Source organism: Rhopilema esculentum, chromosome 8 (assembly GCF_057945365.1).
Source record: "Rhopilema esculentum isolate cy_ngs chromosome 8, ASM5794536v1, whole genome shotgun sequence".
NCBI classification, from domain to species: domain Eukaryota; kingdom Metazoa; phylum Cnidaria; class Scyphozoa; order Rhizostomeae; family Rhizostomatidae; genus Rhopilema; species Rhopilema esculentum.
The window spans coordinates 8,243,705-8,256,669 of record NC_142822.1 but is presented as its reverse complement, the minus strand read 5'-3'; the positions used below and the strand labels follow the sequence as shown (position 1 = coordinate 8,256,669).

The 12,965-nt window shown below is 34.8% G+C and overlaps 1 protein-coding gene across 1 annotated transcript; it reads left to right on the top strand.

Moving 5' to 3' along the window:
* The first annotated feature begins 1,678 nt into the window (after positions 1 to 1,678).
* On the top strand, positions 1,679 to 12,892 carry LOC135694546 (zinc transporter 7). Its single transcript, XM_065213342.2, has 12 exons — positions 1,679 to 1,859; positions 3,691 to 3,792; positions 4,329 to 4,442; positions 5,253 to 5,340; positions 5,855 to 5,963; positions 7,066 to 7,305; positions 7,982 to 8,059; positions 9,034 to 9,091; positions 9,769 to 9,859; positions 10,354 to 10,412; positions 11,169 to 11,259; positions 12,168 to 12,892. The coding sequence occupies exons 1-12, from the start codon at positions 1,771 to 1,773 to the stop codon at positions 12,210 to 12,212; spliced, it is 1,164 nt and encodes a 387-aa protein (XP_065069414.1). The 5' UTR covers positions 1,679 to 1,770; the 3' UTR covers positions 12,213 to 12,892.
* The last annotated feature ends 73 nt before the right edge of the window (positions 12,893 to 12,965 follow it).

Genomic DNA, 12,965 nt, shown 5'->3' with positions numbered 1-12,965 from the left:
AAATTTTTATGTGTTGTACGTTTGTTGCATCAAGCGGGAGAATCACTTTTGCTTGCAATCGGCAAAAAAATAGCTTATCTAGCAATTCTTGACTAGCAAACGGCCAATTATCAATAAAAAGCAATATATCCTGGGACAGTCCAGGAACAACGGCCTTGGCACTCGCTCCCTCGGTTTGGCAATGTCAATCTTTTAAACAAAATTAGTAGTTTAAATCTTTGTCACTGCTCAAGCTCTTGTTTTGGCCTTCCCATTTTTACTTAATTTTTGCCTTTATTCCGGGTGAAAAGAATGGAAAGCTAAATTGGAAACAGCATGTGAAACAAGTAATCATTAAAATATCTAAGGTATTGGGGTTCTGTATATACTAAGGCATTTTGTGACAAAAACTACTCTAAGAACACTTTATAACTCATTCATTCAATCCCATGCAATGTATGGGATTTTAAATTAGGGGTGCGCAAGCAAATCAACTTTAGAAACCCTAAAATGCAGCTTGCGAAACGGAATTCATGTTCCAAATGAATAAAGATGCTAGCTTCTCTACTTTAGGAGCAGAATTTCTAAAAACAAAAACATTTCATCATTACAATACTGGACAATCTTCTAGTCTTAGTTTTTCTCTTCAATCGATTTCCGCAAACTTTAAAAAAACTTCCTTACATAAGATGGTGTTAAGTTATGGAATTCTCTGCCTCTAGACCTGAAAAATGCTGCCACTAAGCTAACTTTTAACAGAAACATGAAACATTACCTTCTAGGGAAACTTTAACCCTATTTATTCCCATTCTAACACAATTAAACTATTTTTGCATATTGTGAACCATTATTATTTGATTTCTGTCTTTTCTTTTTAAATTGCTATTTTTTATGCTTACTGTTATTATTCAAACAAAACTAATATTAAATTATTGTCATTTCGCGTCAAATTGGGCACATGGCTCTGATAGCTCCTTCATGAGTTTTTTCCATGTGTCCATCAGCTGATCTTATATAATATCTTATACTGTTCCTTGCAGGGGTGGCGCCACGGGATGTCCACCCTACTTTTTTAAGATCGATTCTCTAACCTTTCCAAAACTAGACTAAAAACATAAAGGAGATGCAGGTTTTCTTCTTTGGGATCGAATCTTTTCTTTCCATTTAGATGGTCATTTACGGTTTTTCTTCAGATCTTAGCTGACTAGAGTATGGTCACAGGTGTGTTGGATCGTCAGTTCCGCAAATAGTGAGAAACTATAATGAGGATGATCTATAAAACACAGCTTTATGATGCTAAACAGTTGGTTCTTAGAGTGTGGTTATTGCTTTCCTTCCTTGTTACAGGGTTTTAGCAATAATTAACTTCAAAACTTGTACCCAAACATTTTATAAGCAGGATTATAAAATTGCACCCCTTTATCAGCTCCTCCTCTTCATTGTCCACCCCATTATTTTGGGGCTGGTGCCGCCCCTGGTTCCTTGTAATGAAATATTTTTTGTTATTAATGATTGTATTTTAACAACTAACATGAGGTATCTTATAATTAAATTGATTTATTGCTGAAACAAGATTTTGATCTGATTTGATTTGATTTGATTTGATTAGGGTGTCTGTCACTGCCTGCTCGCTTTCTCTATTACGGTACCATCTTTGTTTCGACAGGCTTTGTTTACACCAAGTCTCGTTCTCGTTTCTTTGTGAGAGGCTGGAGACGTGGTTGACCATTTTATTTAGGCCAGTTATTAAAATCAGTAGTCAAATTTTTACGAAGGTAGCCCTTATTGAAAATGTTACCTCTGACGAATAAAGATCAGCTAAAAGGAGATGATTTCAAGCCAGGTATTAAGCTTTCATCAAAGATCGGAGGATGGCTCAAGTAAGTGGATGCCTTAATAATTTTGTACTACGTATCCCGCTTTTGAACGAAACGTTTCATGAAAATGATCAATCAGATACCTATCTTATGTTACAGCAATTCGTCGTAAACGGCTTTAGATTTGTTGTCTAGATGATGAGTTTTTTCATTTTCTGTTAATGGGACTTGCTTCTATTGTAAGCTAAAAAAAATTCAATATCTTTCCTCAATAGTCAGATTTTCATTTCCCCACAAAAGAATCGTCGAGACGAAGAGGGTCCTGTTTTGGAAGGGAAAATATTCCTTCATGCAATGCCGAGCTTATTGAGACCAAGTTTGCTCTTTTAAGAGTAATGTTTTTAAACTTATTCGAGCCTTTGACAACTTGTTTCGTACGATAAAATAATTAGTTTCGAAGTTTTTTCTAATTATGTTCTCTGTTCCGGTTTGTGGGATTGGATGGTGACGTTGGAGCTTTTGAAATGTTGTGGTATCTAGCAAGGTTTTTCTCGTCATGGGTGTAAAGTAAAAAAAGTGCTGTCGAAATATGTTTATTTGGGGAAACAAGACGTATAGGGGGGCTGACATAGATGTAAGCTTACGAACCATAGCCCTTTTTCTTCATAAAAATGCTGACCCAAGTCAGTCGTACCACAGTGTGCCCAGGGGTGGAAAAAAGTGATTTTTCAATGTCATCAGAAGGGTTTAATGCTATCGATTTTTCAAAATTCAGACCCTTGCAAAATCTTGCAAAATTAGCAAGTCAAAATCTCAACTTTTGAACATTTTGTGGCTGTTTGAAGCTGAACAATAATTCTGAAATGATATTTTGAGGGACGTTTTTTTGGAAAAATACAGGAAAATTTATGATTTTCAAACAGTAATGACTCTTTTTTAGATGTAGAACACACAGCATAGACATTATTTTCATGAAATAACATGCATTCACAACATTTAAAACGTTTTTCTGAATAAAATAACAAAAATTTCATTCCAAAACAATTCAAATACTCTAGCTAAGTATAAATCCGAAGAATTTAAGGCTAATAGTCAAACCTCAAAAACAACAGGTCAAGCTTAGGGTTAATTGTTTCTAAAATTTTATTATCTAGTGAATTTAGAACAACAGACAAGCATTTGCCAGAATTTGACAAAGGGTTTGAAAATTTCTAAGAAAGTTTGAAAATTTGACAAAATAGCCAAATTTCTAGAGAAAATGTTTTTTATATGTAAAATAATTACAGATATAACTTATTATCTACACCCAAAGGTCAGTGAATAAGTGTTTTTCTTTTCAATTCCTCCATAAAGTGCACATAACCATTCCTTTTATAATTTTAGAGTGTCTATCAGTGGCATCGCATGACCATTCTCGCTGGGGGGTTGTAAGAGGTGCAAAACCATATTTTACCGACAGAAATTCTCTTTTTACATTAATATTCTGCTATAAATTTAATTCTACCGACAAGTTCTCTGTACACCCCCCACACATCAACCACCCCCCCCCCCCCCCCCGCACGCTACGCCCCTGGTGTCTATTTCTATTATCGTAACTACCAAATAACTCATTGTGAAAAACATTAGAATTCAGTTAATGAATAATGAGATGATTGTGTTATTGTTTAACCGTTTAAATAGAGTAGCCCCAAGGGGACTTTATGCTCATGCATAGTTGTCTATAACAGTTTATGATTTCTTCAAAGTTGAGTGTTCTGAAAAGCAGACGTGTTGTTTTTCATGTCTCAATTTGCTAGGCCATGTTTTAAGGAAACATAATATTTTGGCGCAGTCGACAATTTTTCTTTCGAAAATGTCTGATGATGATAATAATTCTTTTAATAACTTCTTTCAGATCAGTATTTGCTGAAAAAGCTTCAAGAGACATCTTCTTTTTCCTGCTGCTAAATATGTCATTTGCATTTTTGGAACTCTTTTATGGAATTTGGAGTAACAGGTATTTTCTTAAAATGTATTTCAGCTATGCAAAAATATTTTATATCTGTAAGATAAACTTAAGATATCTTCTAATCTATATACTGTCATAAAAATAAGTGAATATTAAAGCATATTTTTTTCTTTGCCTATATTTGATATTTTTATGGTATTGTATTTTAGAAACTAAAACAGCTTTATGTAATCCTTAACATAAATTATTCAGAGAGTTAGAAAGTAACTACAATGGCTGCCAAAAATAGTTATACATAAAAATTGCACTTAAAATAGCTGCATATTGTCCCCTTTTTTCCTATTTTAAGAGAAAAGCTATCAGGTTTTGCTAAACATTAGACACACTGTTTTCATTCTTATTTCATGTTTCAAAATTTATAGTCAGAATCCAACATTATGTTGGGGTAAGGGGGGAGGGGAGACATTGAGAAAAGAAGATGATCAGGATGTTCCAACTCTTGTAGTTGGAAAGCTAGCTTACATTCTAAAGATACTGAAAATGGTTTGCCTTCTCTGATTAGCTGATTTAATTTGATTTTTCAGTCTTGGGTTGATATCAGATTCATTCCATATGTTTTTTGATTGTACTGCATTGCTAACTGGACTCACTGCATCTGTTATATCAAGATGGGGCAAAAATGAAAGGTTTTCTTATGGGTAAGCTTGCTCTTGTATTAATTATCATTTTCTAATGTAAACTGGATGATATCTATATAATCCAACCACTAGACTGAGAGAAAATATAATGTTTAGTTTATTGTATTATATTGAGTTTTATTGTATTGTGTTAATTTTTTTGTATTGTGTTTTTTGTATGTTTTTATATTGTATTACATCATATTGTTTCATGGCAAAATAAATTTTAATCTTTTCAAGTGTGTTATTTTGTATCTAAGATATCACATTCTATAAGCCATTGTATCTTATCATATCAATTGTAAGGGTAAAAGTGAGCTATAAAATATTTGGAAGGAAGTGTTCCAAGTGTATTCTTAAGAGGGCATCTTCTCTAGGCCAAGTGCAAGGTAAGGTAGGGTGGCCATTTCATTTCTGTAGTGTTGCCACTGGGTACCAATTTGCTTCTGGGTGGTCAGGAGGCAAGCTTCCAATCTATTTATTAAAATTGGACTCAATCTAGCAAGTGCTCTATCTAAGCACTCAGACAACTTACAACAAGTACCTAGTAGAGTAATGACAATTTTTCAACCAGCATGTTTGAGATTGTTCAATGCCATTTTGAAATAGCTGTGCATAATTAGGCATGTTGTGACTTTGGGTTACAAAGTTAATGCAATCCCCAGGCAATTTTAAAGGTTTTCAAAAAACCACGAAATTAATGTATACTACAAAGCCAACTGAAGTAACAATTCCTTCAATTTTCAGATTCTCACGAAGACACCTGTACTTTCTTTCATTCAACCTTCAAAATATTTTCTTTGCATAAAAAGTTCATGTTACTCTTTTCAGGTATGTGAGGGCCGAGGTCATGGCTGGATTTGTGAATGCATTGTTTCTGATGTTTGTAGCATTTTTTATATTCTCAGAGGCAGTTGAGGTAGGTATTACCAGTATTTTTAGACCCACATTCTTCTTCTCTGGTAGCATCATTATAGTTAATTATAACTCACAGAAAAGGGTTTTCTGGTGTAACTTCAATATCTGAAAAATATTTTGCATTACCATTTATTATTTATTATTAATGATTTACTCTTGAACAACAAAAACTCAGAGATATGTTTGAGTTCTGATCATAAGATGTGTACCAATTGTCTTTACTGCAACGTCCAGTGTAAAACTCAATGGTATTAAACTGTAGAAGGCTGTGATACAAAATCAGTTAAGACTAACACTTTAACAACCTGACCAACAAGATATTTGATGTACAGCATCTTAGCTTCTTTTTCTGTTCAAAAAGAGGCAAACAAAGTAGAAAGATTAATTACATCTTGCTGCTTTTAGTCTTCTCTTTGCAATTCAGCCAATATAATATTACATTGTGTAAAAGTTTACATAATTTTTAAAAAGGCTTGAACCCCTTTCTTATTTTGTGTGCTTTTCTTTGTTTCTAGCGTGCATTTCATCCTCCACATGTGGAACACGAGCGTCTGTTTCTGGTCTCTGTTCTTGGTTTCTTAGTTAATCTTATTGGCATATTTGTTTTTCATCATGGTGGTGAAGGTAACCAATGATTTCTTCTTGCTTATTTTTCACTAAAAAGAAATTTACCAATGAATGCATTACACATTAGACCAATGAAAATTCCAGAATTCAAAATATTGTGATTTTTAAAAACCTTATGCTAAGAATTTATGAAATAGTTCTGTAGTTTGAGGAGTTTCTCAATGCTATCACTTTTATATGTAAATTTTAATCAGTGACTTTCACAATCTCTTGTTAGATTTCCATATAAGAACTTGCAAGTTTGTTATGAGAGCACCAGAGATCTTTTCTTACCACAAGAGTTGTTTAACAAATTATGTCACAAAACTTAATGGTTTTTGGAAACCACTGATATTTTGACCTATGATGGTTTAGATTTAGCTGACTAGTTCTCGAAAATCGCCAAAAAACTTGTCATCAATCATGCCTTGGTCTCCATTTTGGAAATGATGGAAATTTTATTTTGTTTACAAAGATGCACGATTTAAGCAATAGCATTGATGTCTAACTGGGCTAAAATAATAAAAATGATGACAAACAGTGTTTTCGACCTAAGGAAATTTTAATCGTTTAATAAGGTAAAGAGACACTTCTTCCCTATGCATGTATATTGACAAGGTTAGCTGTCTCTTGTGCAAGCTGTTTGTATGTCAGTTTATTGCGTTAGGTATCCTTGAATTTAACCTTACCCTGATGTAATTTTATGAAAGCTAAATTTGATAATACTTTGATCTTGATGCCAATTTTGCAAGAACGTTTGATAATTCTTGGCTTGAACTTTCAATAACCCTAGCTGTTTTTATGTTCCTTATAAACCTTCCTCGATACGTTTCAACCATCGATATTTCAAGCTTTTAATAACTCTTGCTGTCCTGGGCTTTTCCCTTGACCCTGTGAATGCATTCAAGCACTCGGTAACTCAAACATTTGTTAACTCGAACCATTTTTATCCCACTTCTTGGAGGCTCGAGTTATAGGGATTATTCGTTGGATTTGTATTTGGCTTTACGGCAGCTCATTATTTTAAACAATGTTAATCGGTCTAGTACAAGATTATACAGTGTTTTTAAGCAGAATCCAATACATTTATGTGCTGCAATGTTCTGGTTTCTTTTTGCAGGTCATGGTCATTCCCATGGCGGAGGAGGTCATGGTCATTCCCACGGAGTTACTGCATCACTGCCGCCTCTTTTTGACGAGAAGGAAGATAACGAGTTTCATACCGAATTTCATACTGGAAAGAAATCGTCCGGACACGGACATTCTCATGGAAACGACGGACACGGACACTCTCATGGACACGGCCACTCTCATTTCGAACACGAACCACCCCATGCTTCAGATCAGCAAATCATCAAGGGTAATAATTTTTTTAATCATAGTCCTCGATGTTTTACTAAAGTTTTATCAATTAGAGTAGGTTTTGTTCTAATGTTAAATTTTCTTAAATTTAACCACGTTTGAAAGTGCGAAATATTTATCAATTTTATTTTCACCTTGATTAGAAAATGATGGCTCTAAAATGCCACTCAGTATTTCATGGTTTATGCCATCTGTGTGCAATCTTAAAGCTCTGTCTACTGGCATCTCATACTCTACAACAAGCAATTTAACAGTGATTTGATTTTCGTTGGTCATATCTACTTGAATCTGGCTGCTCCTTTTTTCCTTTGCGTTGTTTCTGCTCGCCTGCAGCCTATCCACAGAGTTTCTGTTGCGTTGCACGCTGATGTAGATCATGCTTTTCTTAGTAGATTCAGGGGTGTTACAACTCCAGGTGGTTGACGAGTAAGCGTGATCCACGACATTACGCACAGGGACGAAAATGTTGACAACCAATCTAACACCTAACCTCCCTCTTAGGGATTTTCAGACTCAAAAACCTGGAAACCAACATTTAATCTAAATCATGAATTTGGTAGCTGTTGATTACTGTTTCAAGTATTGTTGCTTTTAACTGTAGCACATTTGATTCAGACGTAATGTTAGTAGTTACGTTTGAGGATTACCTTTCTTAACTGAATTTTACATTTTAGGCGTCTTTCTTCACATTCTTGCTGACACCTTGGGTTCTGTTGGTGTTATTGTATCGTCACTTTTAATCTCATATTTCGGTATGTTGCTATGTTAGTTTGTATTAATCTGTTCACTATTGTCAACATTTTTTATCTTTAGCCACTCATCTACAAAGTAACTCATACAAAACCACTCCTCTACATATCTCTACCTTCAACCACCCCTCCCTTCAACTACCCCTCCCTTAAACCAAAACTCCCTTCAACCAAAACTCCCGTCAACCACCTCTCCCCATCAGCACTCTTTCCCACAACCACCCCTTCCCATAACCACTCATCCCCATAACCACCCCTCTCTATAAGCACCCCTACCCATTACCATCCGTCGAAATAAACATCCTTCCCCCTAACCACACTTCCCCATGCACAACCTCTCCCCTAACCACCCCTTTTCTATACCACCCCTCCAATAACCATCCCACCCCATAACCATCCTTCCATAACGACTCCTCTCCGCAAGCACCTCCCCATAACCATCCCTTTTTATAACTAAATCTCCCTAACCACACCTCCTAGTGATCACCCCTCCCGAAAACCACCCCTTCCTTTATCCTTTCTATCTATAACTGTCCAATAACATAACTATTCCTCCCCCATATCTACCCCTCCTCATAACCACCCCTCTGCATAACCACCCCTCCAAATAACCACCCCTCCAAAAAACTATTCCACCCCATAGCCGTCCCTTCCCATAACAATCCCTCTCCATAACGACCCCTCCCGTTGACCACCCCTCCCATTGATCACCCTTCCCCATAGCTCTTCCCAATAACAATTTCTCTCCCCTTGCTTATTTGCAAACAAAGCTGAATCATCGCGCCATTATATTCTTGGTGGTCAACATTTCATTTTATTTTTTAATGCCAGATCTTTGATTTTTATATCTAAATTTATAGATTTGAATTGCATGCATAATCAGTACATTTTATATGGTTTCTTAATTCTTTTTCTTTGGTTTCTTTTTCTTGCTGTTTGAATTGTAATTATATTATAATAATATATTTTCCTTGTAGGATGGATGGCTGCTGACCCAATTTGCTCAATGTTTATATCTGTACTGATCTTCGTGAGGTGCGACCATGAAAAGAAGGCTATTTTTAAGAATACTCGTAAATTTTTAAGGCAAAATTCTCAAGTATTATAAGGCATGCATTAGCGAAGTCGTTTGTTGGTAATGTAAATTTCTAATTTTTAATGTTCTCGACATGAAGCTAGACCCTAGATCTTAGCCTCTTCCCAAGTAGACTCCTTCTTTCTTCACTATCAGTTGAATACCTAGCATTAGCATAATACAAATAAAATATATTTGCTATTAAAAAGTTTTCACAAGAATTTTTTTTTATGTTACACGGTTAAACTTCTAAAAACGCTTTGTGGATGCAGACTTTCAAATATATTTATGGGTAAACAGATATTCCTTTTTCAAAAATGTATATCACAAATTTTTTTTTCTTCAGAAAAATAATGTCTAAACTTTTGAGTATTATGATTATGAATAATAGCTTATAATCTAGCAAAGTGTTATTATAAGTAGCTTATTAAGTGATACTGAGCTTTAACTTATTAGGCTGATATTTAACTGTATTAACACAATGACCTTTTCCATATTCAATTCACGGCTTTATCCACCGTAGTAAGAAGGGCCTGTTTGCAACATAGCTTAAGTGCAACATAGGGTAATAATTATCACGCTAAAGATATTCAAGAATAATATGTTGCGATTTAACATTAACTCATTTCATTACCAGCACATTCCCGCTGTTGATCGATTCTGCTGCAGTTCTAATGCAAAGGACGCCCCTAGAACTTGAACGTACATTACCAATCGCCTACCAAAAGGTAAGAAGCACACTAAAAAGCAAATAAACGAAATTTAACATAAAATGTAGTGGCTATAGAATGATTTGAAGGCCACAATTTTCAATCACGTGATAGTCTGTTTTTCCATTCAATCATATATATAGTTTGCAAAGAAATTTGAACTTTGGCCCTTACCATTCCGATTCATGAAAGACTGACCTTTGCCAGTTAACCTTTGACCTTCTAGCCTGTGAACTTCTTCTCCTAGTTCTATTTGAATTTACAGTAGTGAAAAAGCTTCCAATTCTCTCAGTCCTTATCTGTATAGATTATTATTTGCACCATGAGAGGTCCATTTTAACTCTATCTAGCATTTTGCAAGCACATCTGAGGGTACTGCCATTATGGGAAATAATTTGAATTCATTTTAGAAGTATATGTATGCTTTTAGATCATTTATTACGGATACACTATATAAGACAATGCACTTTAAACACAGGTTTTTGTAACTGATATCCCATTTCGTCTTGCAGGTCAGCCAAATACACGGCGTTTTTAGCCTACAAGATCCTCACTTCTGGACCCTATGCAGGTATGTTCATAGTCCCATAGACTGTCATACAAAGATCCCAAACAAACAAAGTAGACAAATTGACTAATTCGTGGTTTTCGAAATTCGAGCTTCCTCGCTAGCCATCCAAGACAAAATTCATGCCGAAAACAACTGTTTAGCTTTCTTGCCAACCCTGATTTCTTAACTATTGAATTTCCTTCCAATGATCTCCTAAAACGAGATTTTTTCAAGTTAAGTAAACTGATGTTGCTACATTTCGGGTATTTCAAGTAATTTCACACTGGTGAAAATATTTTGAAGCCGCGTTCACTTACTGCAGAAAAAATTAAAAGAAAAACTTCTTTTTTCTATCACCCCGGCCGGCAGCCGTTTAATTACTTTGGGTTCCTCCATTTTTATGAATTCTAAATAGTTTGCCATCGTCTCTGCTCTTATTCTGCTTTCCCTCTTGCCTAATTTCTCATTTTTCTCAGTTCATGTTTTGTTCCGATGCTTGACGTAATCTAACTTAAGATATTCGTCTTAGACAATGCTTATATTGTAATTTAGACTTGTTTAATAATTTAGAGTTCCTTAAGTTCCTTTGTCCGTCCAATGTTTCAATATATCTTTATTTTCGCAGTATCGCCTTTTAGGGCCATTGAATCTGCTATTGGGGGACTGGCTTTGTGGGTCTCTTTATCCTTCCTCCTTCGTTTTCTTATTTGTACCCCCTTACTGTCAGGCCAATACTTTGCAACGGTCACATCAACGTTTGGCTATTCTTTGTTACAGCAAACACTACGTTGGCACTGTCCGTGTTTTGATAGCGCCCAACGCAGACGCATCAGATATCCTTCGTCAAACACATAACATTTTTAACCAGGTATGTTATTTTGCATCTTTTAGCTGCGTACTTTTTCAATTTACAGTCATTGAAAGTTGTAGAAAAGGCCCAACAGATATGGCTCCATTTCTCATTTATTTCTATAAAAATTCATTTCTGATATCAAGTAAGCTAACTGTGACACAAATGGATCTTTTGTAAAATGCTTTACATGACTATCTATATACGACGAGACGATGCTGGACAACAATAAATGTTCACTCTTGATTTGTTCCAATTTAACCACTATTTGTTCCAATTTCTCCTTGAAATTGTTTTTTGAATCGATCTTACTTTACTCAACGTATTGGCCGAAACGCGTACTACGTGGAGTAAAGATGTTAATGTCATTTGAAAGACGAAGCTTTGAGAACCCTCCTCGTCAAACAAACAATATATGGCTTTGGGACTATCATTTTCAACCACAAAATAGTCGGTTGGCAGACATGGGATTACCGTGTCTTCTGTATTCGGTACTTTGAAATCAAATTGTTATTGAACACCATAGATCTACCATAAAATAATAAGAAAGAATTTACAGCTTTTAGCGCGAAAAAAATGCATGTAACTTCTGAGTAGACGTTCGTAGTGTTGCTTCCTTTTCATCTGCCCGTCGGAAATACTTTTTAATAAATCTCTCTTACCTAGTATTTTGTATTATGTGTTCAGTAAAATCTAGAATTAAGGGTTCAGATGCCGAAGGCCAAAGGAGGATACATAAACAAGGAAATGGAATTGCCACCCCCAAATTCTGTTTTTTCTATTTTCCTCAAAAAGTTTCAGACGTTAAAAGAATTCTCCTGAGGAAATAATCCACTTTCTTGGATTACCCTTATAATACATTTTATTTTAAATCTCTGATGTTTCAGTTAACTTTCAACCTAAAATAACATTCTTCTTTCATCCAGCTTGGTGTTCAACAGCTCTACGTTCAAATCGAAAAATCTTACTGAGGGTTCACAGCGTACAGGAAAGTGAATTCTTTGTTTTAAAAACTGGTGAACACCCGCTGGGATATATTTATTAGCAAAAATAGAATTTATAATAGAAAATTATTTCTAAAAAATGGACTTGAAACGTCTTTTTTCTGGCATATGAATTATTATTGGCAATAGAAAAGATTATTTTGTGAATTTTCAATTATAATTTCGAAATGTTTTGCCATTGAAATGACCGGAAATATGTTATGGAGGTGGATTAGGTCTTTCTTAAATATAAAAAGAAAATAGGATAGACAGATTGGGATCGTTATATGTAATTCACATTCCAGCTTTAGTTTGAAGGTATATTTGAAAAATATACTGTTTTAACCGGCTCATAAACATACTTCCTGCTCATACGACTAATCTTTTACATTTTTACTTGTTTATCCCTGTCATAACATTCTAAAGTTTTAATGCAACTTAAAACCTTTGGGTGTCTATGGAAACGTTAAACAAACAAACTACCCTTGTATAGATGGGGGTTGCCCATTGCGAAAGTCTATTAAACATAGAAGATTAGAAATAACGTTATATTTACATAAAGGACAGGAATCCGTTCTTATGTATTTAATTATAACTCCTTGTCAAATATATCATTACTTGCAAAATGGAATATGTTTTGGTAGATTTAAAGAATCATTTGTTCCCAACTCTCTGTATTTTTGTCCGGACAATGAGACATCTGCTTTTCACATTTTTGCCCGTTATATTACGTTACATTAT

What these genes read in the sequence shown, in the direction of transcription:
- LOC135694546 (XM_065213342.2), top strand. Translation starts at nt 1,771, where the DNA reads ATGTTACCTCTGACGAATAAAGATCAGCTAAAAGGAGATGATTTCAAG. An exon ending in AAGATCGGAGGATGGCTCAA is followed by an intron (nt 1,860 to 3,690) that starts GTAAGTGGATGC and finishes AACTTCTTTCAG; the next exon opens with ATCAGTATTTGCTGAAAAAG. An exon ending in TACCAATCGCCTACCAAAAG is followed by an intron (nt 9,860 to 10,353) that starts GTAAGAAGCACA and finishes TTCGTCTTGCAG; the next exon opens with GTCAGCCAAATACACGGCGT.